The sequence below is a fragment of the Pagrus major genome, chromosome 22, assembly GCF_040436345.1.
Source record: "Pagrus major chromosome 22, Pma_NU_1.0".
Lineage (NCBI taxonomy): Eukaryota > Metazoa > Chordata > Actinopteri > Spariformes > Sparidae > Pagrus > Pagrus major.
In genome coordinates this window covers 20,332,424-20,359,931 of record NC_133236.1, presented here as the reverse complement: position 1 = coordinate 20,359,931, position 27,508 = coordinate 20,332,424, and the positions used below count along the sequence as shown (strand labels likewise).

At 41.2% G+C, this 27,508-nt stretch overlaps 3 protein-coding genes across 3 annotated transcripts; 2 read left to right on the top strand and 1 right to left on the bottom strand.

The window, feature by feature from the left end:
• Positions 1–275: 275 nt before the first annotated feature.
• Positions 276–12,518, top strand: LOC141017729 (adenylate cyclase type 8). Its single transcript, XM_073492460.1, has 20 exons — positions 276–455; positions 1,561–2,286; positions 3,120–3,269; positions 3,424–3,554; positions 3,773–3,884; positions 3,993–4,120; positions 4,230–4,388; positions 5,038–5,272; positions 5,359–5,529; positions 5,620–5,720; positions 6,275–6,476; positions 6,936–7,028; positions 7,151–7,311; positions 7,967–8,048; positions 8,176–8,334; positions 8,582–8,728; positions 9,423–9,515; positions 9,632–9,746; positions 10,178–10,380; positions 12,303–12,518. The coding sequence occupies exons 1-20, from the start codon at positions 276–278 to the stop codon at positions 12,516–12,518; spliced, it is 3,564 nt and encodes a 1,187-aa protein (XP_073348561.1).
• Positions 12,519–15,110: 2,592 nt separating this feature from the next.
• Positions 15,111–27,489, top strand: parp1 (poly (ADP-ribose) polymerase 1). Its single transcript, XM_073493243.1, has 23 exons — positions 15,111–15,317; positions 17,301–17,463; positions 18,152–18,267; positions 18,382–18,596; positions 20,374–20,464; positions 20,577–20,693; positions 20,977–21,153; positions 21,301–21,466; positions 21,561–21,701; positions 21,821–22,060; positions 22,187–22,252; positions 22,338–22,470; positions 22,617–22,812; positions 22,904–23,032; positions 23,580–23,663; positions 23,868–23,990; positions 24,078–24,206; positions 24,294–24,392; positions 24,531–24,683; positions 24,794–24,921; positions 25,032–25,093; positions 25,575–25,689; positions 26,667–27,489. Exons 1-23 carry the CDS (start codon positions 15,195–15,197, stop codon positions 26,746–26,748), a joined length of 3,048 nt encoding a protein of 1,015 aa, XP_073349344.1. The 5' UTR covers positions 15,111–15,194; the 3' UTR covers positions 26,749–27,489.
• On the bottom strand, positions 18,649–19,596 carry adorb1a (adenosine receptor B1a). The gene has a single exon (XM_073493331.1). The coding sequence runs from the start codon at positions 19,570–19,572 to the stop codon at positions 18,649–18,651; it is 924 nt and encodes a 307-aa protein (XP_073349432.1). The 5' UTR covers positions 19,573–19,596.
• Positions 27,490–27,508: the final 19 nt, after the last annotated feature.

Below are 27,508 nucleotides of genomic sequence, written 5' to 3'. Positions count from 1 at the left end.
ATTTGGACCAGAATCTTACAGCTTTCCATTAAATTTATAAATGTATACGGTAGAAAAATGACTTTATGAAACCTCCAGTTTGTAATTTACTGAACTCTATGCTTAAAATTAGTGTAGTGCCGCTGTAAGAATGAATATTCATTATGTTGATAGTGAGAGAAAAGCAAGTTATGACCTGAAGCAAGTCTGACTCATCACTAATCACCATCTTTACCTCTTTTGTAATCACTCTTCCCACTCCAGGCCGCTGCCTCCTCCTGATCTGAGACCAGCGGATGAGGTCAGCTCAGGTCATCACCATGGTGACCTTTTCTGAGACAACACAGGTCTCCCCGATGGAGCTGCGGGAGCCGACCGTCCGGACCGCGACCCTGTCCCCCGGGCTGAGGCGGAAAAAGATGCTGTGGCAGAATGCTGTAAAACACATCATTATTCAGCAGGAGCTCAGCGCCCAGGTGACTCATTATCCCAAGTAAAATGTACATTTACTCAAGTATTATACTGAAGTACAGTCTTAAGGTACTTGTACTTCACTCGAGTGTTTCCATTGTCTTTTTTTTTTGATGCGTGATTTTTAGATTTTCAGTTTTCAAAACAAAAACAGACATACTTGAGCAGTACAAAAGCTTAACCCCCTCGTCCCCCACCCCCAAGGCCTCAATTAAAGAAAAATAAATAGATAAATAAAAATAAATTAAGAAAAATATACATTTAATAAGGTTGCACGCCATTCCTGATATGTACGTAGTTTAGCGGTGTTTAGGACAGGGACAAGTCTTTCCGTCTTCTGCGGCTTTATACTTCTACTCTACTACATTTATATGACGACTTTAGTTACTTTGTATCATTTATACCACGATATAATCAACAAATAAATCATGATGTATCATTCTAGATTAGGCAGTTATCCAACAATTTCTAAGGAAGAACATTAAAGTGATGCTTACGCATGAATTAATCAATTATTATTATAATAGAATAATTCTTACTATATTGTTCTTAAACAGGTCATTCTGCATAATGAGTACTTTTACTTTTGGTATTTTAAGAATATTTTGATGCCACTACAGTACATGTACTGGTGTTTTCTCATTTTTTTTGTATATTTTCCTCTACGGAAGTATGAGGACTGTGTGTCCTGAAGGAGACATGGTATCTTCTAAACCCCTGCCTTGTTTTACACAGGACAACTTTTTACAGAAAGCCAAGAAAATTAAACTGAACTGAAACCCGTGTCTGATGATATCTTGTTTGGTTGGTTGGTTGGTTGGTTGGTTGGCTCATTGATTGTTTGGTTGGATGATTGGCCCGTTGATTGCTTGGTTGACTGGTTTGAGATTTTTGTTAACTTCTCAGGGACTAATTCTTGGATCTGGTAAAGTCTGAGTGGTACAGGGCTATGGAGTTTGATATTGGATTGGGCTTGAATGAATTGAATGAAGGGCACTGTTGGGCCTTGGCAGCGCTATGCCTCTACTGAGTGCGATTCTAGTTCTAGAAATGGCATGAGGACCAGAAAAACAGCTCTGAACACATCTAATTTTCTTTCATGCCTGACAGGTGGGTGTGGAGCCAGCACGTAAAATCTTTGTGACGGACACCTACATGGAGGAGATCAACAAACAAATCCGCAACAAGGGCTCACGCGGGGTCACAAAACGCCGCTCGTCCACATTCAGAACGCATCCTTCCCAGGCCCGGGGTTCCAGCTGCACGCAAAACAACCTCTACGCCAGCGATGCCGACTTTTTTGTGCACTGGGGCCGCACAATTCGTGGAGTCTACATACCCAGCCTGAGGCACACCTTCAAGTCTCGTGACCTGGAGAAACTGTACGAGCAAAACTACTCCCACCAAAGACGCAACTCCCTAGCCATCACCAATGTAATCGATGCAGTGGCCAAGCTGCACGTGTTGGTTCTGTACCTGGCACTGGCTCCTGAGGCCGTCACAGACACTTTTCGTGGCTACCTGACAGGCATTTTCATGGTGTTGGCTACAGCACTGTGCATCATGGTGTTAACCTGCAAAGACTCCATGTCCCCGCGGTGGCTTCACTACGCTGGCCTAGTTAGCTGGCTTTCGCAGACCACGCAGGTGTTGGGAGGACTGGTGTATGGACTAGAAAAAGACCCATCGTGGTATGTTTTGTTCACTTTGTTCGCCACATACACGCTGCTGCCATTACCTCTGCTGTGGGCCATCTGCGCCGGCTCGCTCACCTCAGTACTGCACCTGCTGGTAGAAATAGTGCGCTACTACAATGATGCCATGATTTTGAGAAAGGTGAGAAAATCAGCCAACTAAACTGACATTTTTGTTCATTCATCATTATCAAACCAAAAATAGCATTCCTTTGTTTCTTACTTTAGTGTCAAAGTATATTATAAGAGAAAATATTAATATATTTGATTCATTACAGATAAAGATTCCTTCAGGACTTTCTGAGTTGTCTCATATATATTTACATTATGCCCAGTTTTATGTTTCATATCCTAATAAACTAGAGGTAAAGTACTGTTTAAAGCTGAAAGGAACATTACGTAGAAATTGGCATTTTGTGCATTTGGCATACCCCACAGTTTTTGAGTGCAACTCCGCTGTCGTAAATACAAATACCAGGTTTGTAACGATGTTATGTGTTGAAAACTTGAAGTATACATTTATAACATGTGAGCCTACCCTCTCACTGGAGTTACATAGTGCAGACACAAGTGATGGAGACAATGACACCATTCACCCTATTACGAGACACTGTACCATCAAAATGACTTAGAAGCTGTTATTTTAAAGTGTAAAGTGTCTCGATTGCTTATTGTACAGAACAAGCCATGTTTTATCCATGTATTGGACTTGTTTTGGTGATACTGAAGGTACTCTAAGCTTATGTAACCATTAATGGCAGCAGATTTCTTTTTATTGATACAGTTATACAGTACTTCCAATCTACAGCTATTCTCTATATTCTCTACAAGCCTACTAAACATATAGATCCCTCATGTTAATTAAAAGAAGAAGATGACCCTAATTTCTATTTCTTATCCTCTTCTTAGCCCACATGCAGTGGGTTTTCCTGGTTAAAATGAACTGTATGAATGCAAAATCTCTCCTGGGGGCAGGTGTTTGCCAAAGGCCTGCTGTACCTGGGTATGAACACAGCTGGCTTGTTCATCCACTACCTGACAGACCACGCCCAGAGACAGGTTTTCCTGGAGACACGGCGCTGCATCGAAGGCCGCCTAAAACTAGAACAAGAGAACCAAAGACAGGTACTGCTGTCATTTACATGGACACGCTGTGTCACGACCAATGTTGACTGTTATCACTGTTCTCCAAAAGTGCACCCTGAATTCTCTTCCAACCCGTATATAAACAAGCATGATTCTAGTTTGACGATATATAATACATGATTTTTCCATAAAGGAGCGTCTGGTTCTGTCGATCCTGCCTCGCTTTGTTGCCTTGGAGATGATAGCTGACATGGGCGCTTTGGAGGATGAACTCAATCCTCACGAGTTTCACAAGATCTATATTCACCAGTACAAAAACGTCAGGTACACAGACACACACGTTAGTAATTAGACTTTAGTAAATATGTTTCTCAGGAACGTCCTTTATTTTAATGTTGTTGATGATTCTGAAGGACCTGGTGTCATCCTTTTCAAAATGCAAACTGTAAATTCAGTATCAATGGGAATCTCTATTACTTGATTTAAATGTGTGTGTTGTTAGGGTACCATCTCAATCACAACTCTCTCTCTCCTCTTTGCAGCATCCTTTTTGCAGACATCAAGGGCTTCACTCTGTTGTCCATGAACCTGTCGGCCCAGGATCTGGTCCGAACCCTCAATGAGCTCTTTGGACGCTTTGACCGACTGGCAGATGTGAGAATTTGAGCTCTTTTTTGAAGATAGAATCATCGGCACAACTTCTGCTCCATCAACAATTTATTTTCTCCTTTTTCCTGGTGTCTCGTCTCGTCCTCATCACAGGAGCACCACTGCCTGCGGATAAAGATCCTGGGCGACTGTTACTACTGTGTGTCAGGAGTCCCGGAGCCATCGCGTGCCCACGCCCATCACTGTGTTGAGTTGGGCCTGGCGATGATCAGCACCATACAGTCAGTCCTAACTCACTGGAGTTCATTATCAATGATCAATTTAATTTCATAATCTTTAAAGAGCAGGCAGCAAGAGAATGATGTTAAATTTACTACCCACCAACACCAGGTACGTGCGGAAGCAGCTGAAGTTCGATATTGACATGAGGATTGGGATCCACTCGGGTTCTGTCCTGTGTGGCGTGCTTGGCCTGCAGAAATGGCAGTTTGATGTCTGGTCCTGGGATGTCGGTATCGCCAACATGCTGGAGGCTGGGGGGATACCAGGGTGAGTGGGCTCTGCAAGTACGAGTGACTGGCAGAGTGGTCCTTTGATGCAAAACATGTGATCTCTGTTCGGGTTCCCACTAGTTTTATGTTAAGCCCCCTAGATCCTATTTTTCCCGGTGTGGTGTGAATTTCTTTAACTTTATAAAATCGGCGTTAAATTTAATTAAACTGCTTTGCAATATTGCAGACCCTCCATAAGACAAAAATGTATTCTTAGAATAAGCCCTCAGTATTTAATTTAAAGGGGCACTATGTTGTTTTGGAGAATTGTAATATTTACAATGTTAATGAGGTAATAATACAAACTCAGAAATATTTATTTACTGAATAAACAAGCTGTTCTCAGAGGAAAATAAGGTTCCCAGAACACCATTTGAAGCTGAGAGGTGGCAGGGTCTGCCAAATATAGACAGAGTAAAACAGTATGACAATGCTGCACCTCTAATAAGATTTCACATTTTTGTAAAAATTTGTGTCTTGCTAAAAGGTGCAACAGGGATGCAAAGTACAAAAGCATTAAAATTCAACAAAGTGCATAAACCCAAACTTTCTTACTTTACACTGAAGGCAAATAATAAATGTCTTCTCGAGAGCATTTCTTTGTGCATCACCTATAGCTTTCTCTGCTTCTGTTCGCTCTCATCCAGACGCATCCACATCTCAAGGGCGACCCTGGACTGTCTAGAGGGCACCTACCAGACAGAAGAGGGTCACGGCCGTGACAGGAACGAGTTTCTGCGCAAACACAACATCGACACTTTCCTCATCTGCTCTCAGGAGGAAAGGAACAAAGTTGGCCATGCCGAGCCCCCCAAAGTCCTGAAAACAACTCGAACCTGGAATCCAGAGCTGCCCTTTGGGAATGCCATTGACATGAACAGTGTAAGTGCAGGGATACAAAACTATTGATTACAAGTTTACCTGCTCCCACCTGATTGATCTGACACCATCATATTTTTTCCTAGCAGATCTTGGCCTCCTTTACAAACGGCTCGGTGCCCAACATATGGCATTCCACCTCCAAGGAGATTAACAAACGCATCAAACACGCCATTAAGGTCCGAAGCAGCGATCGGATGCACAGGAAGCACATCACTCCACTGACCCTGGTGTTCAAAGACACACACATAGAGGACAAGGTACGCAGGTGTAGACACTGGTACAGGCAGGAAATTACTAAGTGTAACAGAGCAAATGATGTTGACTTTGATCTCTTTTGGTTGGTCCAGTTCTCCCAGATGAGAGATGAAATGTTCAACTCCAACCTGATCTGCTCCTTCATCATGCTCCTGTTTCTCATGGCTGTTCAGGTGCTCATTCCTGCACCCAGGTAGGAAGATACCAACATTGTCCAGTTGGAGTTCTCATTGTTGTTGTTGTTCTCATTCTTTTTATGGGTATATTAGATCTGAATGGGTCATTTATGACATTTTATTTGAAGCTGAACTAACTCTACAGTAAGATTATCTGGTCAGCCGTCTGATTTTTCCCTGTGAACCAACAACAACAGGGTAAAAATACACTTAGTGAATGTGATGCTTTTCACTTACTTTAACAGCTGAGAAGTCATGGAGTGCAGCTTTAAGTTATAATACATGTATTGTTAAAATTAACTATATAATTTGTATTTGAAGATACTGAACAATATCAAAAATTAAAGCAGCTTTGTGTAGGATCTGTTTTTGTTTTTTTACTTTGCCATCTGGAGGTTGCATTGAGAATGACATGTTTTTAAAAAATCATCCCACATCTCCTTAGACTCACACTTTTTCAGTGCATATGTCTCACACTTCCTCTTAGTTCTTGATTCTACGTTCAACTAGCATCTATACTACTGTACTCACTTCCTTCCTCTCATCCTCCTCTGCTGTTCCTCCTCTGCAGGCTGTTCCCAGCCGTCCTCCAGTTCTCAGTCTTCCTGCTTGCCTACATGCTGCTGCTGCTGTTGGCCCTGGCTGAGGAGTTCAAGTGGGCTCCTGCAGCATTGCAGCACTTCTGCTGCTGGATCCATGAAAACAATAGTGCCCGCAACCTCCTCACCCTCACTGCCATTGCTGTCAACTTTGGCTTGGTCTCTACGGACATGGTGAGAGTCTAAACAACAGCTGGCCAGACGGCAAATGGAAATGTTGAATAGAGTTTATTTTCTGTGCCATAACTTTTCCTTTTTACGCTGGAGAGTTTTCCACATGAAAGTGAAGATTGCAAATTATAGAAATGTCAGTAAATCCAGTAGAAAGCACAGTCAGTCACTTTCATATCTCATCCTCTTATTTGAATAATCCCCAGTTTAAATGTAAATGCAAAAAGGAGAGAGTTGAACCTCCATGCTGAAATGAAAAGTATTCCTCAGATGACAAGAAAGCTATGCTTCCAGGCACTGTTTGGCATCTCAATCCAAAATATAACTGAAATATGCAAAAACCAGCTCAAATCTATAATACGTTTAAATACAAATTGTGTTTCTGTTTCATTGTGACACGCCTTCGTTCAGACTTTTGTCAGCTGTCAGAGGTTTAATGTGATTTGCATATTTTGTGTCCAGGTGTGGTGCATTCTCACAGACACAGGTGAGGCTGATGTAATGGACAGAACCAACACAGCCTCTCGTCCACTCACCGTCTGCACTTACCCCGAGGTGAGGACAGGTCAAACAGACATGCAGATAAAATGTAGTAAATGTACTTCAAGAAAGTAATGTCATGAAAATTTATTTGTCTCCTGTGTCTAACATCTCCTTCACTGCCTCCGTCTCCTCAGATCTTCGTATTGAGTGGGGTGATCGCCATGGTGACCTGTGCCGTCTTCCTGCGTCTCAACTCTCTGCTGAAGCTGGCGGTGCTGCTGTTGGCCGTGGCTGTCTACTCCTACCTCATCCACCTGGCCTTCCTCACACTCACACGTCATGATATGCTCCACAGGTCAGCAGCAGCTCAGGCTGTGGGCACACAACTGACATTTCATAACATTCAGTGCAGTGTCCAACTTGACTTTGGCTTTGGTCAGGAGCAGATCACCGTAATCCAATTATGGTAAAAGAAAAATTCAAAACCAAGTGTTACCTTGCCCTGAGGGAGAAACAGGATTTGTTTCTAAAAAAATAATTAATAAAAAAAAACCCTAATTTAAGTTTCTTTTATTGTTAGAAATGATGTGTGTTTGGAGTGACAAGTGTTGATCAATAATACTATTCAAATAATTATATGTTGTGACCATTTCAATTCCAACCCCTTGAGGAGTTGAGATCTTTGGAAGAGTTGATGGTAACTTTTATTAATGCTATTCTCAAATAACATGAATTTGGATTGGTCAGCATTTAAAACCAGCTTAAGTTGAGTGAAGTGGGACTGAAAAACATTAAAGGCAGACTGCAGGAATTCAAGGGTTTGTACTACTCTCTTCCTTCCTTACTCGTGCAGTGAGGAAGGAAGAGAAAGACCTATGAGGCTTGAAAGTGACACATTTTAAATGCTAAAAAAATTGTTTGATTGTTTTACTCACTGTGTGTACACCTACCATACTACTATTGTACTGATCATCTCTGTATCCAATCTTTCCTCACTAACGTCTGCACAGGTCTCATTATGCCAGAAGAAAAGGAATTTCCATTCTTCTCATGCTCATGTTTATTGTTGCTGTCTTCTACAACGGACGGCAGGTACTTGTTTACCCTGCATGCTGCTTTCTCTTTTTTTTTTTGTCGAATATATCAGTAGATGGGTAAACAAGCGTGTAGCACGCAGGCAGGTGACCTCTGATAGTTTCATCTAACCTTTACTTTCCAGTGGGAGGCTACTGCCAGACTGGACTTCCTGTGGCGTCTGCAGGCCCAGCAGGAAGTGGAGGACATGAGGGAACTGCGGGAACACAACGAGTGTCTTCTGCACAACATCCTGCCTGTGCATGTGGCGAGACATTTTCTGGACCGGAGTAAGCACGATGAGGTGCAGAGAAGCTTCTACCTACACTATCATGTCAAATGATTTAGCCTTCATTGCCTTTATCAAAGGGCACAAAAATATAGAGAAAATAATACAATTGTGTTTGAAAATTGAATTATTTCAATGCTGATTGGATTTTTACAAATACATTGACTAAATGTCGTACTAAATATATCAAGTCTTTTTACTAGTTAAACAAAGAAGAAATACTCAGTAAAGATGAAAGTTGGTGGCAACATTTTCATTTCAGGAGCTTTACTCACAGTCCTACGATGAAGTGGGTGTCATGTTTGCCTCCATCGCTGGCTTCAATGAGTACTTTGAGCAGAAAGAGATAAAACATGAAGGAGTGGACTGCCTGAGACTTCTGAATGAGATCATTGCTGGCTTTGATGAGGTATGAGTATGGGCCAAAAAAAAAGAAATTGTGCAAATTAGTATAGTATTGTATAGTATAATTTTGAGTATAATTAAGGAGACATATTATGCTCATTTGCAGGTTCATGATTTTATTTTGGGTTACTACTAGAACAGGTTTACATGCTACAAAGCTCAAAAAACACACCAGTTTTCCTCCTCTGTCTGAAACACTCTGTTTTAGCTCCTGTCCCCCCTCCTGAATACCCAGTCTCCTCTGATTGGTCAGCTCACACATGCCTGAGCCAGCACCGCTAACAACAACAGAGCAGCTGTACTAAATTATTATTATTATTATTATTATTATTATTATTATTTATTTTTTTGCTTAACTAACCGCTGGGTATAAAGTATGCAAATGTGTGACTCTGTGACGTAGCGTGATGTCACAAGGTCGCGGAATTAAAGGCGGGACTACTGACGAGGCGTTTCAGGGAACAAGTTTTCTGTGGGAGAGAGGAGCTTCTGTTGGTTCGTTGACATTTTTAGCTGTCAAGATGCACAAGAACCTATATAAAACAACTGAAGGAAAGCAAAAAAAATCATAATAGGTCTCCTTTAATGAAAATGATACAAATATAATGGGATTGATTGATAGTGCATAGCTCAGCTGCTATATATAACATTTTATATGTAAATGTACCTCTTTATCTCTGAATGTTTCTTTTACCAAGTTGTTGGAGGAGTCGTACTTCCACTATGTGGAGAAGATAAAGACTATTGGGAGCTGCTACATGGCTGCTTCTGGCTTAGCTCCAGACAGACAGGTGGGAGATCCTTTCCACATTCTTCTATTTTTCTTGTTTTTGTTTTGACTACATTCGATTTCTACCTCTCTCTCTTGCATGTTTCTGACCGTCAGTCTAACTCTGACTTTTCTCAGGCGTGTATGGATGAATGGAATCACCTGAGCGAGCTGGTTTTGTTTGCGTTGGCAATGCAGGAGACCTTGAAAGAGATTAACAGGCTCGCTGCCAAAAACTTCCAGCTGCGTGTGGGTAAGTGGCTAACCTCCTACACACACATTAACAATGGATGGTTGATATAAACGACTCTCTGCATGGATTTCTGGTGTCGTAGGCTTAATTGTAATTAAATTCATTAAAGCGAATATTGTAGGGCTCCCATGGGTCCTTGAAATCCTTGGAAGTTTTTGAAAATAGACATAAATAGAAGGGATCAACCGATATGGTTTTTCAGTGATGGGGTGTAACTATATTACATGGAGTACAATGGAGTATTTCCATTTTCTGCTAATTTATACTTAGTTACTTTGCAGATTCAGATTTTTCAGTGTTGATAGGCTATTACTCATGAAATGTAACCACTCAGTAAGTGTTGTGGGCCAGAAAGTCCTTGAGAAGCTCTTGAATTTCATGTAGAAGAAGGTGTGGGAACCCTGATCACGTCTGTGTTGCACTTGAAACAGGCATCGCTCATGGGCCGGTGATCGCAGGGGTGATCGGTGCAACCAAGCCTCAGTATGACATCTGGGGGTCAACAGTGAACCTGGCCAGCCGCATGGACAGCACGGGTGTGAGCGGACGCATCCAGGTGCCCGAGGCCACGCGCAGGATCCTGGCAGAATGGGGTTTTATCTTGGAGCTACGAGGAGAAATCTTTGTCAAGGGGGTGAGTGGCTGAAGGATGGAGACGTGTTTACTTTCATTTGTCCTTAAACATACCCTAGCACCTTCTAAAATACTGATGTGTTACTGGATATGCTCAAAGTTCAGTCTGGTTTGGTCATCAGGAATAAAGCTTTCGTGAAACAGCTATAAGCTTTTCTGTTACTGGCGATTTCTCATGTTGACGTGCATCATTTTTAATGTGAGGGAAAGAAAGAGAGAAATTTTGTTGCATCCCTTTTGTGGTCAGTTGCCCAAAAGTGTCGTTAAATTTAACCGCGTGCATGTTACAGTCAGAGTCAGAATCAGGTTTATTGTCAAGTAAGTTTTCATATAAAAGAAATATGCCTCGTTATATTGATGCATAACAATAACGTTATGTTCAGTTTATCATTTTCTTTTAATGAATGAGCTGTTTGTTCAGAGCTGTGCAAAATACTGACCAAGGAATGTGCGAAACTTGACAGTGCACTCACTTAAATGTTCTGTTTAAACCCAAAATTAGGTAGGCTTTGTACAGTCACACAGGCATTTTTGATTGGCAGTTGTGATATGTTGTATGTGTGAGAAGTAAAGAAGAGTAGAGTAGAGTAGAGTAGAGTAAAGCTTTTATGTCCCTTGGGGGCAGTCTGACTTGCAGACAGTCAATTAAAAATGCAAATGGCAGTTTTGTAGTTTTTGTCCACAGAAGAATAGGCTACTCCATTTTCATAGACGACATTCTGACGTGTCACAGTAGGAAAAGCGCACATGTAAAATGAACTAGAGACTATCTATCAGCCACGATTCAAGTTTTTCATGTTCCGACCTATGACTACTCATCGGTCGGCACACACGTGTATTCAAACTCAGCCTTCGTTTTGATCTCAACTACACACCTGTAGAGTTTCATGATGGCATCAAAATGAATATGGGCTAGGGGCTTAAAGGTTGGGGGTGCCACCACCCTATTTTATGGCCCCCTTAATCGGACAATGGCCATTTTTAAACTCAAACTCACACTTTTAAAGTGTCATGACTGTATCTTGCACGCTGACAAAAATCTGTCCACAAAAAAACACAAAACTGCCGCCGATACAAGGACCACATTATGCAATGATGACACACACACACACACACACACACACACACACACACACACACACAGACTTGCATGGTGAAAACATTACCAGCCGATGCTGTCGCAGCTGGTAATGCAGCTGGTGATGATGGCTGATTTCCATTTAGCTGTTTCAGTTTCAGGGTCCCAGCATTTTGCATGTTGGCTCACTGTCACGCCATCATGACTGACTGGGACGTTTGGCTAGAAGAGGGTCCGCTGGTAATGGTATTAGTAACACCTGTTCTTCTACCACTAGAAGTCAAAATGTCTTCTGTAAAAAAGGGTCTGTTCCAATACACTGAATTACGCTATAAATCTAAAAATATATCTGCAGTTTGATAGGCAATTTCCACAGTTGACATTTTGCCAGTCATAGCAGGTGAGCAGTGAGCTATCTTATTGATCCAGCATGCAGAATGCTAGGGTCCTGAAACTGACTTAGCTGAATCCAAATCAGTTGTTATTCATTGAATTAGTGAGACCTGTGATTTTACTGCTATGTCCAAATAAATGCCATAAAAGAAGGCTGTTACCCCAACAACTTGACTGTGGATCATCAGCCTGAGAGAAGGTCTACTCAGTCAGAATAGCTGGAGTGGACAGCTTTCAACAGCCATTACTAATCAGCACAAGTGTGGACGTTAATTCTACTTAACACAAGAGGACAGTGACACAAGGGGGACATCTACTGGTGAAAGGAGATGCATCACTGTTCCAGAATATGATACTGATGCATTGTCTCCATGTTTGTGAAGAGATCTTTACAATAAAAATCATGCAGGTCATTGAGAACCACACTTTGTGACCTCTGCCGTCTTTTCCAGGTGAGCGAGCAGCAGGGGAAAGTCCGCACCTACTTCATCAGCACCATGCGCAGCAAGATGGCCAACATTGCGAAAAACGGGTGCCTGGGGGGGCGGACAGGAGGACGCATGACGCTGGCAGGAGTGGTGTTCGGTCTCGTTCAGGCCAGACACAAAGAGAAGCTGAGAGAGACCAACGGGGGGTTCGGTTTGACTCCCTGCACCCAGCAATGCTGAGGAGACAGCACTGCAGGTAGAGGAGGACACAGGCCTGCCATATTGTTTTTCTGCTGTTTTACAGTTTTGTTGCTTTGCCATGACTTACTTAGCTGCACAAACGGAGAGATGGGTGTAGCTTTTAGCCTTTGTTCCCGTTTCATCCATGACTGTGTCCTCCTCTGCAAAAAAACAGAAATATTAGAGGTTTGGGGCTGTATTGTGCTTAACTGACACATAAGGGAACTCATTCATGGGCCTCTTTTAGTCTGCATCTTGAGAGCACTGCTTACAGTTTTTTTACTGCCAAATCTACATGTAAGAAGCACTGTTTTTAGTTCATTTTGTACAAAGTTAAAGAAGGCCAAGGTCAAAGCCAAAAACACAGAATACCTCAAAACAACCAGCGCAACCTCTCATAGATTACCAATGGCCTATACAGTACTGAGTAGTGTTTTTTACTCGCATCATTCTTTCCATTTTTTGTATTTTAAGTTGACACGTCATTACTACTCACCTACTGTTTTCCAAACTCCAAAATACATCCCTGTATTTCTCTTTATCACCATTATTCAGCAAACAGAGGCCCCGTTATTTATGAATCAATTGCTCCTTCTTCTGTAAATACTTAAATCTGTGTAGAGCATTATTTCTTGTCAGATTTCATGTCACTGCTCTGGATTTCTGAGATTTTTGTCAAACATCCGACTGATCTCACAGTAGCCAACTTTTCAGTTTTGCCTCAGCACGCCATTACTCTCACGTCTGTTACTTCATTTCAGTTACATTTCCAGTGTAGCAGTGAAACTCAAAAAAATTGTGAGTTTTTCTATCTGTTGAACCAACTTTAATGCCAAAACCACCTCCCATGTCACAACCCTTCTTGTATGCTAAAACCAAAGGATGCAAAAGGCTGTTTTCATGTGTGTTGATGACGTAATAACACGTCCCATTGTAGGCCTGATACTCTGTGTCACCGTCTTACATAAAACATACCTTGTCCCCTCAAGTTGTAAAGAGTTTTTTTGTATTTCATGTAAAGGATGAAAAGTTCTTCTGTGGGAGTTATTGGAGTTTTCAAACCATTTATCCATGATCAAAATGTCATCGTCCATTTATGTGGCATACCTCAGATTTATATGTTTTAAAACAAAATAAGGCAGCGTTTTCTAAAAGTTTGGCTTTCTGGAAATGTAATGTGTAACAACAAAGGGATGACACTGTGTTATTCATTTTTTCCTAATCTGACACGTTCTGCTAATAAAACCAGTAATGACAACAAATCTGGTGTTTTTTTCTTCTTCTCATTTTAACTGTGAACATGATTCATTCTGATGTATTCAAGCATTTGGGTTTCCAACATTCCTCACCTCAAGCACAATTATTTACGCATAATTGATCTTTTCTTCCAGCTGGACAGGTCTGTATTTAAGTTTTTTGGGTCCATTTGCAGCCACTACAACGGGGAATAGACTACATGCATACGTTATTTAAATAGAGCAAATTGTTTTTGTTTTTTGGGTTTTTTTTTATTATTTAAAGCAGAAAGTCGTGATAACAATGAATACAAGTAGTGTCAAACTCAACTATTATGCATTTTCTAAACTTTTTGGGTTTTCTTGCCATAAACTGATTTTTCTCTCAGTTATCTGGAATAGAAATCATCCTTTATAAAACAACAACAGTTTCACTTGTGCCCCTGTATGCACAGTGTGCACACCGCTCTGCCTCCGGACGAGCCCTCTTGACTCGATTAGCTCTGACTGCCACTCGCGCGGGTATTCTCCTCGATCGTCTATTACTAAAGATGGATCACTCGGTAGATGTAAAAATTGGTTCGTCTTGGCTAGCTACAGGACAAGAGACATAACTACTCTACAAAATAAACTTCCTGAGTGGCTCTGACACAACTAGCCACCTTTAAAGAACAGTATATAAGGACTTTTATGATGTATGATTCATTGAAGCAAGGTTTGGTCAGAAGGGCAGTAACCAGGATTTTAGAAATACCAAGATTATAAATCAGAACACACTATCAGACTCCTACATTGTCAAATTAAGCATTATTTTTTATTATTCACCTATATTTTCTGTAAATGCTGTCTCTCATCTCTGTATAAATGTAATATGTAAACATATCAGGGGCAAAAATAGAAAATCAATTCACTGTATTTCGATTTAACTTTATTTGTTGTCTAAAAACAATCAAATAAACAGATATTCTGTCCCAAAAAATATCAGAATATCTCATCGTACACCACCATGGCAAAAATCACAAATCTTAAGTTATGTTGGAAGTCAAACTCAAAGTGTGGGTTTATGCAATGCATGTTTTTTTATAGCCTCAAGTTTCATGTCTATTAAGTAGTATTCCTACACAACCTTCTACACCTGCCATAATATACAACAGAGCTTGAAGTTTGACAGTCTGGTTTCAGAAAACTCATTAAAGCTGTTTTGAGTGTTATTATTTAGTGATAATCTCCACTCCAGAGAGCTGCTTTGTGGGGAAGTTTTGGTATCGGGGAAAAGGCGGCGGAGTGAGAGCTCCTCACTCGTGTCTTCCCTCTGTGGTGCCCGTGCAGGCACGCGGGCTCCGCTTCTGTGCTTGTGCGTTGATTGTTGTGGCTCTTCGTCATCCGGAGAAAGTTCGCCCCGCGCTCAGTTCGTTTTATTTAGCGATAATACTGAAGAAGGATGGCCGAGTCTCAAGAGGACAAGCTTTACAAGGCGGAATACGCCAAAAGCGGCCGCGCGTCGTGCAAGAAATGCAAAGAAAACATAGCGAAAGACTCGCTGAGGATGGCCATCATGGTGCAGGTACGTAGCGACGTCTGGAGTCCATCCGAATAGACCTGCTCTGCTAGCTAGCTAACCACCACTCTGCTGTATTCTGCAAATTAGCTGGCGTATTCTGCGATAATAGCGACTGTTATTCAGCTCACTGGAGTGTGATAACGTGTGGTTTACAGTGTGGTTTCAGTTTTGTCAGCTTAGGCCCTCGTTAGCATTTAAATGGCTGACGTTGTCTCCTGAGTCTTGTTCACAAAGAGCCTATGAGCCCTCCTCAGTGATGCCCCGTGCTACATGTGAAAGTGAGACTCACTCCCACGTTTTTCATGCATCCTTGGGTTGTGCTTTGGAAACAAAGTCGTGCAAATGATGTGTGAGTGAACCGACAATCGCAGCAGCATCACCGCCACAATGTAAAGTGTGTCTGCTGCCCCACAGAGAATTAATTAAGTAAGAGGCTCATAGAAACCAGCACAGACTGAGCCTCCTTACTCATGGCCTGTGGAGCAGCTCCAGATCTTCAATTACTTGTCTTTCCACTGTGAAGGCCAATAAAACCGGATCAATATGTTTAAGGGGCACATGTTTATGACACTTTTATGAAGGACCCTATTTGAATAAGCCATACTTATCTTATACTTCTGTGTCAGTGTCAGATAAGCTTTTATTTGTGTTCCTGATTAAACTGGTCAAATTGCCACAAATAGCATTGTCATGGTGACATTGTAAGCATTTGTCAGACAAGTATATAGCTGATTAAACATGCCACAAAGGATGTAACTAATTGTTATTTCCATTGTTGGTTATTCTCTTGATTAAAGGTGGACTATGTAGTTGTTGGGACGACATTTTAATCAAAAGTGAAGGATCATCATTGACTGATTATTTTTTTTATGCCTAACCAAACTAAATAAACAACATCTTCGTTTTCATGATTGAATAAACTGAATAAACAAACTGACCTTAAGGGACAACACAACCTCATACAGTTTCACTTCGTTTATATGTGGCGGACCCTGCCACCTTTCTAGCTTCACACAGAGCTCTGGGGATCTTATTTTCCTCTTTATTAAAAAAAAAAATAATAATATTTCTGAGTTCGTATTATTACCTCATAAATATTGTAAAGATAGAAATTCTGAGTTTGAATTTCTTCTTCAAAACTACATATTTCCCCTTTAATCCATTTGTTGTTTGTTCTATAAAATGTCAGGAAATGGTGAAAATGTTGATAAGTGTTTCCCAAAGACCAAGATAATGTCCTCAAATGTCTTGTTTTGTCCACAACCCAAAGATATTCAGTTTACTGTCATAGAGGAGTAAAGAACCAAAAAATATTAACATTTAAGAAGCAGGAATCAGATCATTTTTACCTTTTTTTAATAAAAAAATACTCAATTACTCACAACTAATTAATTATTATTAAAATAGTTGACAACTAATCAATTGATCGTTGCATCTCTATATATCAACTCAAATTCTACAAATTAAATTTACAACAAGAAGTTTGCTTCCCAAAACACAAGCAAGTTCTTTTTCCAGTCACCTAACCATTAAACATGAAGGGTGCTGTATTATAAGGAATAACCCTTAAATAATAACAATAATGAGCAATATAACAAACATCTTAACTTGCCTGTTCTATATTAAATCAGTCTACCTGCACGTAACTGTGCACACAACGATCTTTAAATCAGTAAATTCTTGCTCACATAATGTTGTACACTATAGTTTTTGTTATGAGACAGTATGTTCATAAATAAGTCCTTATACATAAGGAATAATCTGCACTTAGTGTCACAAATATGTCATCCGTTTTTTTTTTATTAAAGTAAATGGATCGTAAAAATAGATCCAGGAATGTTCTTTAAAAAAGGTCAAAAGTAAAGATCTTTCTTGTGAGCCGCAGTTAAGACACATTCATAGGTCCATTTCACAGCAGGTCGTCCTATATTCTCTGTAAACAGACTGCGTACTACATTTTTTCTGTTTGTTCTTTGTTCTCGGCAGTCACCCATGTTTGATGGGAAAGTCCCCCACTGGCACCACTTCTCCTGCTTCTGGCAGAGAGCGGCAGCTCAGTCCACGGCTGATATTGGTGGGTTTTCTGACCTCCGCTGGGAGGACCAGGAGAAGGTCAAAAAAGCCATCGAAAGTGGTGGAGCAACAGGAGGTGAGTCCTTGTCTTTTCAGCATTTCATTCACATACATTCACATTCATTCATTCACATGTTAAAATATTGTATTGCCATACACAACATGTGCAGTCCCAGTGTGCCTTCATGAAGAGTATAGAGGAAATAATTTGTTTAGTAACCTGTCAAGCTTGTAGTTCCTTATTTTAGCAGCTCAATCTTTTATATTCAGATAAACATAACTTATTACATTTTACATGTGTTCATAGAGACATCTCTGTATACTTTCATATCTCACAGAGGTTTGACATATATTTGCTTTCTGGTCACCACACCTGGTGTGTATATAAAGTATCTATACGTTTACGACTTGTCATGTGTTAAAATTAACATTCTGTTGAACAATTTGTTCTGGTTAATAATATTATCCTCACAAATCTTGCACATCATCAATGAATCTGCTGATGATTTTCACAAATAATCAATTAATCGTTTAGGCTATACATCTTTTTAAACGAGAAAGAAAAATGCTCATCCCAATTTCTCAGAGACCAATGACAAAGAAAAATATCTTATCCTTGGATTTAAGGAGCCTGAACCAGCAAATGTTTGACATTTTTGCTTGGCAAAAAAATGATTGTCAAATGAATCCACTAATTTTTGCAGCTCTTCAGGTTTACTTTTGGTTGAGTTGAAAATGACAATTGGATGACTTCCTTCTTGTAGGAAAAGGGGAACAGAAGAGTGGAGCTAAAGGAGAGAAGACACTGAACGACTTTGCAGTTGAATACGCCAAGTCAAACCGCAGCACATGCAAAGGCTGTGAGCAGAAAATAGAAAAGGTTAGCAGCCACTTCTTTTGCACACAGGAAAACTATTCAAATGTAACAGTTACAAGTAACTAATATAAATACTATCAGTGTTTTAAATCTGACATCCTCTGGCCTGTCTTTTAGGATCAGATCCGCGTATCCAAGAAAACTGTGGACGCAGAGAAGCCTCAGCTGGGTTTGATCGACCGCTGGTACCACACGGCCTGTTTCGTGAGCCGCAGGGAGGAACTGGTCTTCAAGCCTGAATACAACGCCGCCCAGCTGAAGGGTTTCAACGCACTACGGGCAGAAGACAAGGAGGAACTCAAGAAGAGGCTCCCCGCTGTCAAAACTGAAGGGTGAGACAAAGAAGAAACGATGATACACTCTTGTGCAGGTTGGGTACTAATATTAGCATTCTCTATCATCACCGCTAGCTACATTTGAAGCTTCTCTGTCTCCCACCGCCCTGCAACACAAAAAAATAGCTTTGAAGGTGTCCCTGTAAGCCGTCATTGTGTATGCATACAGGAAGGGGTTGACAGCAGAGTTGGCGTGTGACAGGATGATAGCGGTAAGCAGCAGCTCAAACGGCACGGGGCAATGTGGGCAGAGCAGCAGGAAGCAGTTGATTATGTGGAGCGGGATCCAGCAAATTGTGAAGAGGAACAGAACGAGAAAAAGCGACGTGGCAGTCTTCATCTCCCGACGCATGCTGGCTGCAGCCTTCATCTGTCCCTCCCCTCTGCCTCTCTGCTCAGATGCGATGCGCCTCACCTGCCGCTTCACTGTGACGAAAATTTGGGCATAGATGAGGAACATGATCACCAAGGGTGTCAGCACACAAGCAAAGAAGTTGAAATAGACCATGTAGGTCATGTCCACCACCAAGACAAAGAAGCAGTAGCCGGAATCGGGCGGTGTCTTGTGCCAGCCCATGAGAGGAACAAGCCCGATGAGAAAGGCCAGCAGCCACATGGTCAGGATCACTAACACAGCGTTGCGAGACGTCATCAGGACCTGGTAGCGGAAGGGCATGAAGATGGCCACGTAGCGCTCCACAGCCACCGCCAGCAGGCTGAAGATGGAGCTCTGGGTGAACATGATTAAGACACTCAGCATGAGCAGACACAGGTAGAGGTTGTGACGAGGCAAACCAATGTCAGTCAGGATGGCACAGGGGATGGCAATGGTGCCCACACAGATGTCAGCGACCGCGAGCGAGACCAGGAAGTAGTTGGTGACGGTGCGCAACTTGCGGTTGATGCCCACGGCAACACAGACTAGTACGTTGCCGATGGTGGAGAGAAAGGCAATAACGAGCTCAGCAGTCATGTACGCCACATTAGGGGAAATTACAATGTCATCAGATGGAGGCAGGGAGTAGAAAGGAGTGGAGGAGTTCAAGAGAGGAGAAGACGGATGGGATGAGTTTCTAATGTAGAGGTTCAGCATTGCAGTGCTGCTCTCCATGGTTGACCTAAAGAGAAAAAAAAATAAAGTTGCAGGTTGCTGCTCAGTGGGGCGATGAAATGCAAGAAAGCAGTAAAATTACTCACCAATCTACAGAAGTATAGTTCTGTTTAAGTCAAGGGTTATTACTCAAGATACAAAGGAGTCAATCGTTGTTATTTTGCCAGCAGCCATCCTCACACTGCACACCTGTCTTCACATTTAAGATCACATGCACTCTGATGGTTGCGGTTTTATAGAATTCCCTTCTTCCCTCTTGATGTCAGTTGTTGTCGGATTAGAGATGTTTGTCTTTGTTTTTTCACTCCAGAGGATCAGAATGGATCACTGCTACAGGATGGTCATTAACTGATAGGTGTGTGGCCTCATGGGAATGCTATTAAATATGTCTTGTCAGGGCAGGGTTGATGATATCGGCCTTGACACCTGGGAATGTGGAGACATGTACCTGCTTGTTTCCATTAACTGATGGGGCCCTAATGAATGTGTCTAATGAATTAAGGTGTCACACTCAGACTTGTTTGTGTATTTTCCAGGATCCCTTTTGGCCTCATTTAGGAAGTTAATTTGGATGTTTTTCATCCACTTATTTGTGCCTTATTAAGAAAACAAAACAACAAAAGTTTGAAAGAACACTTTTTTCGCTTCTGTTTTGCTCTTCAGGAAGCGCAAAGCTGATGAGTTGGATGGAGTATCAAAGAAACAGAAGAAGGAGCAAGAGGACGAGAAGAAGAAGCTGGAGGAGCAGTTGAAGGTACAGTTTTAGTTTTAGTCGCTTTTTTTGAGTAAAAATTACATAATGATTGGTAGTTATTTTTTTAATATGTTGCGCTGTTTTGGTTTGTTTTATTTTTAATCATCTGCAGAACCAAAGTCAGCTGATTTGGGGAATCAAGGACAAGCTGAAGAAGTTTTGTTCAACCAACGATATGAAGGAGCTGTTGATTGCAAACAGCCAGGAGGTTCCCTCTGGAGAGTCCAATGTAAGAGAGCCTCATCTTGATTCACGCTGACTGCATTCAGAATTATTTTAAAGTATTATTGTGTGTGGCTACACCTGTCATGTAGCCATTTTCTTCTTTCCTGTATATTTTTATTTTTTTTATGCTCATTTATTCTTATTTATGGATGTAATATAACATGACATGGTTGCAGTATCCTTTTGCATCATTAACCATTTTTTTGTTCATTACTTGTTGATAAAATGTCTTATTAGTTAGTAGTTACTGTTCAATGACCAGAATGTATGTGTGGTTTGATTGACAGGTGGTTGACTGTCTGGCCGACGGCATGGCATTTGGTGCTCTTGAGCCCTGCAAGGAGTGCCAGGGTCAGCTGGTGTTCAAGGGTGACGCTTATTACTGCAGGGGGGACATTTCAGCCTGGACAAAGTGTGTATTCAAAACCCCAACACCCATACGTAAAGACTGGGTCACCCCCAAGGTAGGTCACCTCATTTCAAGGCTCCTGTTGGTTCTTTATTTAGTAGGATTATCTGTGCTGAATCACGAGGCGGTGGATAAAAATAGAACATCCATACAAAGACAAGGAAAATGACACACTTGGAATATTCTGGTTTTATCATTTTAGGAATTCCATGAAGTTCCCTTCCTGAAAAAATTTAAGTTCAAGCGACAGAACAGGCTTTATCCAAAAGAGGCGGCTCCCACCCAAACTCCTACAGCAGCCAAAGCAGAACCTTTGGCAAGTGCATCCAGTGCCCCGCTAGAGCGACCGCTAGAGGGTGCAACCTCAGGTGAGTGAAGAAACATGGACACAAGATAATCAGAATGACTTCCATACATTGGTATTGTTTTAATTTTATAACTTTGTAAAATCTTTGCCCATAGACAAACCTCTCACTGGTATGAAACTGATAGCTGTGGGCAAGCTGAGCAAGAACAAGGATGATCTAAAGGCTGCTGTGGAGGAGCTGGGCGGAAAGATCACCGGCACAGCCAATAAGGCCTCTCTTTGCTTCAGCACCAAGAGTGAGTAACCAATCAAAAAATGAAAAGAATTACCAATATGTGGGCCAGTCAGTGCTCTCAGTTCCTTTTATTGAATTGTATTTGTCTTCTTTATAATGTGTGATGCAACATTTTCACAGAGGAGGTGGAGAAGATGAGTAAGAAAATGGAGGAAGTGAGGGACGCCGGCGTGCGGGTGGTCTCCGAGGATTTCCTCACAGACATCAAGTCATCGGGGAAAGCCATGCAGGAGCTGGTCTCCCTGCACGCCATCTCACCCTGGGGCGCAGAGGTCAAAGTGGAGGCTCCAGCGCCGTCTGTGGCCTCCAAGTCTGGAACACTGGCTGCCAAGAGCACAGGCAGGGTGAAGGAGGAGGAAGGTAAAGGATGTTTGTTGCCTTTCTTAATGTGCTTATAGATGTTTGTGTAAATGTTGGGCCACGATTCATCAGACTGTTATGTTCTTTGGTGTGTATTCAAAAATAATTGCATCTGTACTATTACAGGCAGTAGCAAAGCCAAGAAGATGAAGCTCACGGTGAAAGGAGGAGCTGCTGTCGATCCAGATTCAGGTAGCCACAAGTACCATGCATGGATTTTTTTTTCATTTCTGTGCCTTTTTATGTAGCCTTGGCTGATGATTTAAATTTTTGTTAGGTCTGGAGAACAGCGCTCATGTCCTGGAGCAGAGTGGGAAGATGTACAGTGCAACGCTGGGTCTTGTGGACATTGTCAGAGGAACTAACTCCTACTATAAACTTCAGCTGCTAGAGGATGATGTACAGAAAAGGTTGGTGTTGCACACTTTTTTTGTTGTTGTTGTGAAGAGTTGAAGTTGAAGTGCTACTGTTTTGTCCGAAAATAATATTAATTGTGTTGAAATAATCATTCTAACTCCACTATCTTTTACACTTGCTCTTTTTTGTGTACGTGCAGGTACTGGGTGTTCAGGTCATGGGGCAGAGTGGGCACCACTATCGGAGGCAACAAGCTGGACAAGTTCCACGACAAGAACTCTGCCATGGACAACTTTCTGGGTGTCTACAAAGAGAAGACAGGCAACAACTGGAGCTGCTCCAACTTCACCAAATATCCTAATAAGTTCTACCCCCTGGAGATTGACTACGGACAGGTAAACACAGCACACGCACACACAGCTAGAAAGGAGATTTCCTCCAATATGGTTTCTGTATCTGAATGTGGTGTTCATGTTGACATGACAGGACGAGGAGGCAGTGAAGAGGCTGACAGCCACCGCTGGCACCAAGTCTAAACTGGCCAAACCTGTCCAGGAGCTGATCAAGACGATCTTTGACGTAGAGAGCATGAAGAAGGCCATGGTGGAGTTTGAGGTGAGAAAGAAACCAAGTTAGACTGATATAGTTTGTTACAGCCTGCATCATATCAAGAGTTTAGTCCAATTACTTTCAAATATGGCACTTACTGAATGCAAATTATTTGGCAATTATTCTATTTAGTAACTTAATCCATTAGTTTACAAAAAAGTAATCTGATTACTTAAAATCCAACACTTTAAATAAAAACTAGACACAGACACAAAAATTAGTTCCACAAATATTCTATTCTCACGTTCAACATTACATGTAATCTATTACTACCCAACCCTGATCAGGTCACATCTTCTGGCAATGTGGGGACCTTTTGTTGAGATGCTATTTTTTGAAATGGACTAAAATATGATAATTGACTTTGCTCGCCTATGTTCCTACAACCAAAGCCTACACTATCTGTCCTGTCTTTTTGTGTCTTCACTTAACAAAAAGCTAGTGTAGAGACACTGGAATGTAAAAGAAAATCCACATCTCCATCTTAATAGAACATCTCATGTTGTTTTATGTAAGGAAGCACATCTGTGAATACCTTATCTGTCCTATTCAGATTGACCTCCAGAAGATGCCCCTCGGAAAGCTGAGCAAAAGGCAGATCCAGAGTGCCTACGCGCTCCTAACTGAAGTTCAGCAGGTCAGTAACCGACACACCAGAGGGTTGTCTCACTACTCACCTTTCTATTGGGATTCCTCTACGTTTCCTCAGTCCCTTTAATTCAGATAGATTCTTTAATTTGTGACATAACTACAAGAAGTGCCTCTGTGGTAGTGGTTGGGACACAATTTGTAGCAAACAAAATCTTTCTGTTAATAACGTCATCTTTTTTTTTTATCATAGGCTGTGTCAGATAGTATGCCTGATTCTCTGATACTGGATCTCTCCAATCGCTTCTACACCCTAATCCCTCATGACTTTGGTATGAAGAAACCTCCGCTGCTCAGCAACCTGGACTACATTCAGGTGAAGACACAAATAGTGTATCCTGCTGTACAATTAAGTCTTGTTTTATAAATGGACCTCATAACATCCACATACATCACTGTACAGGCTAAAGTTCAGATGCTGGACAACCTATTGGACATTGAAGTGGCCTACAGCCTGCTCAGAGGAGGCGCCCAGGACAATGAGAACGATCCCATCGACATTAACTACGAGAAACTCAAAACCAAGATCGAGGTGAGGAGTCTTAGACAGTGTGGAGAGATTGTTTTTTTGTGTCTATATGGAGAGATTACAGTATGTTTTAAATTTGTTTCTCCACAGGTTGTTGACAAGACAACAGATGAGGCTCAGATCATTATGCAATATGTTAAGAACACCCACGCTGCTACACACAACACGTACACACTGGAAGTGCAAGAAGTAAGTCAATTTTGGGAAAAAGCAGTTTTAACATGACAGCATAAGTCTTTGTTTCTAATTACTGAATCCATCACAAACGTTATGTCAGCTCTTTGTTGTCCAGCATGAATTACCATCTAATTTTTTCCCATATTTTAGATCTTCAAAATTTCTCGAGAGGGAGAGCGCCAGCGGTACCGTCCCTTCGAGGAACTACACAATCGCCAGCTGCTGTGGCACGGTTCGCGCGCCACCAACTACGCTGGTATCTTGTCTCAGGGTCTTCGCATTGCTCCTCCAGAGGCCCCAGTGGTGAGTTATTGCTTGTGGGCAACCAAACGCTGCACCTCACCCCTGAAATGTTTTGAGTTGATATTCCTCATTTTCAGTCCTGTATTACATTCTTTCTTCATTTTCTGTAGACTGGTTACATGTTCGGCAAAGGTGTGTACTTTGCTGACATGGTGTCCAAGAGTGCAAACTACTGTCACACCTCCCAGTCAGACCCTGTTGGCCTCCTTCTGCTGGCTGAGGTTGCGCTCGGCAACATGTAAGTGACCCACTACGTTCTTTCAAAAATTGCCTAAACATCAACCTTTTCTTGTGCTTCATAAATATATGACGATAATGTTAATTAATGTCTCATTTTTTGAAATGCAGGCATGAATTGAAGAAGGCCTCCCACATTACAAAACTACCCAAGGGCAAGCACAGTGTTAAAGGTGAGAAAACTTCATGGATCACTGCAGAAATATTTTTGATTGTTTTCTACAACATTTTATAGGATTTGAATTTAATTTTATTTCACTACTGTGTGAGAAAGGTGGTGATATTTTTATATTGTGTTTAAAAAAACAAATTCAATCTCAGTGAGAAGAAGAAATGTATCTCTACACGACAGGCTCCCCGGTTTCTAAACAGCATATGTAATCAGGACTCTTAATGAGTAAATGTTATTATCTTGAAACCACTGCTGAATTCTTTTAAGACACAGTATTCACACATAACCACCCATGTACTGTTGGACCACTGTTTTGGCATAGAAATATTTGCTCATAATTTGTAACTTAGCTGATTTTCGTATCGTATTTTGTTGAATATTTTGACATACTGACATTTGGCAACTCAAGTGCCTATACTTTATGGGAGTTTGGTTTGTGTTCTGCTTCAAACTTTCATTCATTCACTTTTTTCCTCTTGCAGGTCTGGGTAGAAGTGCTCCTGATCCAAGCGCCTCTGTCACTTTAGAGGGGGTGCAAGTGCCTCTGGGAAAAGGAACCCACACTAACATTGATGACACAAGTCTACTGTACAACGAGTATCCTTTAACACTGACCATCTGGTTTATGAATTTGATGATATATTTGCCAAATCACTCAACATTTTTCCTGTTTTGCTATATAATTGATTATTTAGTAGTTTGTAGAAAATGGCAGAGTCAAGACTTCCTCAGTACATTTTCAATCTCTATAAACGGATGTCTGAATATGAATGCACACTCTGTAGGTGAGGGACAAGATTTTGGCATCAGAAGCATTCTGGTTTTTGTTTCAACAGGCTTTGGTTGCGTGCAGGTAAACAGCCCGTGTGGAGTGCAAAAGAGGCCAAGCACATTGATTAAATGCAATCGAGGGACCCAACATTTGATGATGATTTAGCTTTTTTTGTTGTTGTTAATTTATTTGCATTCATATGCAGATATATATTGAAGATAAATGTTGTTTCTTGCATCTTAAGGCGCCAATCAGACTGTAAACAATTACTGGCACACAACAGAAATTGGCCATTGCTGCCAGAGGCTGAATAGTCTTCAGAGGAAGGCTGATGTGTTCTGAGTCTGGTACATATTGTTCCAACTGAATAAACAGACTTTTATTTAACTCTATTTTTCCATAACATGATGTTTAGACTGAGTTTAGAACAATGTATCCGGATAGCTGTTTACCTATGAGTAGGTCTGTGGTAATATTCATCATAGTTTGTGAGAAGTTTTCTTTTCCAACCTTCAGATCCTGAGGTAAATCACTGCTTTTCTGACATAATCAGACACGTGAATTATTGACTTGCTGACTCAGGCTGGTGGTCGCCACTGACTCAGTTTAAAATTAGGAATTGAAACTTCTCTGTTTGTCGCATACGTGTCATAACAAAGTCCTCCATTAATGTATGATCTCTTACGTTAGATAATCTGTTTCTGTTCCCTTATGGAGTCTTTATTTTTTTGTGAATTTTCTACTTATTTCTTTGTGTTGGTCAAATTATCTGTATAGTCTTCCTTAACCACTGCTCCTCCAGATACATTGTGTACGATGTAGCCCAGGTAAACCTGAAGTATCTCCTGAAGACCAAGTTTAACTACCAGACGTCCCTGTGGTGAGAGGGACCCTTTCCGAAACCCTCTTCAGTGAAAACAAAGACCACTGTTGCCTCCAAACGCCGCAGCTTCATTCTCTGCAACAGAAGATGTTTGGCAAAGGAGCAATGCTACACCATGCTTTACAATGGTCATTGGAAATCTCTAGTCACTTTATTGCTTTTTCATCAGGTTTTCTAGCTGCCAGCCTTCCTTAGTGATGCATTAGGTACTTAAATACCTACTTCAGACTTGCTCAGAAGACAAACACAGAACACAGTTCAATATTGTGGTTGAAGCACGGTGCATATTACATAGAACGGTTGTAGTTTGGAAATGGACATCAGAAAATGTAGTTTTCCGTCTCAAGTGGTGATCTTGACTTTCAGAAAGATCTTAGTTCTTCATTCTTTAATAAACATGTAGTTAATAAGGAATAGTACTGCAACGTTAGGAGTTTCAAGTTATGAACAACCAGTCTGCAGACATACACAAACCAATGTTCCCCAGTAAAACAGCCATTAAAATGAACATTTTGTAGACTGTTGGGTTCAAAGATACTGTACAAGGGTTGACATGTATATATTTGTTTTGTTGTTTGTCTCTCAAGCTTTCTTCCTGACTGAAACTGAAAAAATAAACAATGTGGTTAGTGTTGACGCCAAGTATTCTGTAAAAGAAACGACTGCCATGGTATGTGGTACACTTTTTCTTAGTGTTTTTCTTGCTTACCTCCAAACAAAATAAAACATTGAGTACTCAAAATGTCATGCCTTGTGTTTTT

Coding starts and splice junctions, on each gene's coding strand:
- LOC141017729 (XM_073492460.1), top strand. CDS start 276: ATGAGGTCAGCTCAGGTCATCACCATGGTGACCTTTTCTGAGACAACA. Junction 3,555..3,772: donor CACCAGTACAAAAACGTCAG/GTACACAGACAC, acceptor TCCTCTTTGCAG/CATCCTTTTTGCAGACATCA. Junction 5,273..5,358: donor ATGCCATTGACATGAACAGT/GTAAGTGCAGGG, acceptor TTTTCCTAGCAG/ATCTTGGCCTCCTTTACAAA.
- parp1 (XM_073493243.1), top strand. CDS start 15,195: ATGGCCGAGTCTCAAGAGGACAAGCTTTACAAGGCGGAATACGCCAAA. Junction 22,253..22,337: donor TGCTGTCGATCCAGATTCAG/GTAGCCACAAGT, acceptor AATTTTTGTTAG/GTCTGGAGAACAGCGCTCAT. Junction 23,991..24,077: donor GCAACCTGGACTACATTCAG/GTGAAGACACAA, acceptor ATCACTGTACAG/GCTAAAGTTCAGATGCTGGA.
- adorb1a (XM_073493331.1), bottom strand. CDS start 19,572: ATGACTGCTGAGCTCGTTATTGCCTTTCTCTCCACCATCGGCAACGTA.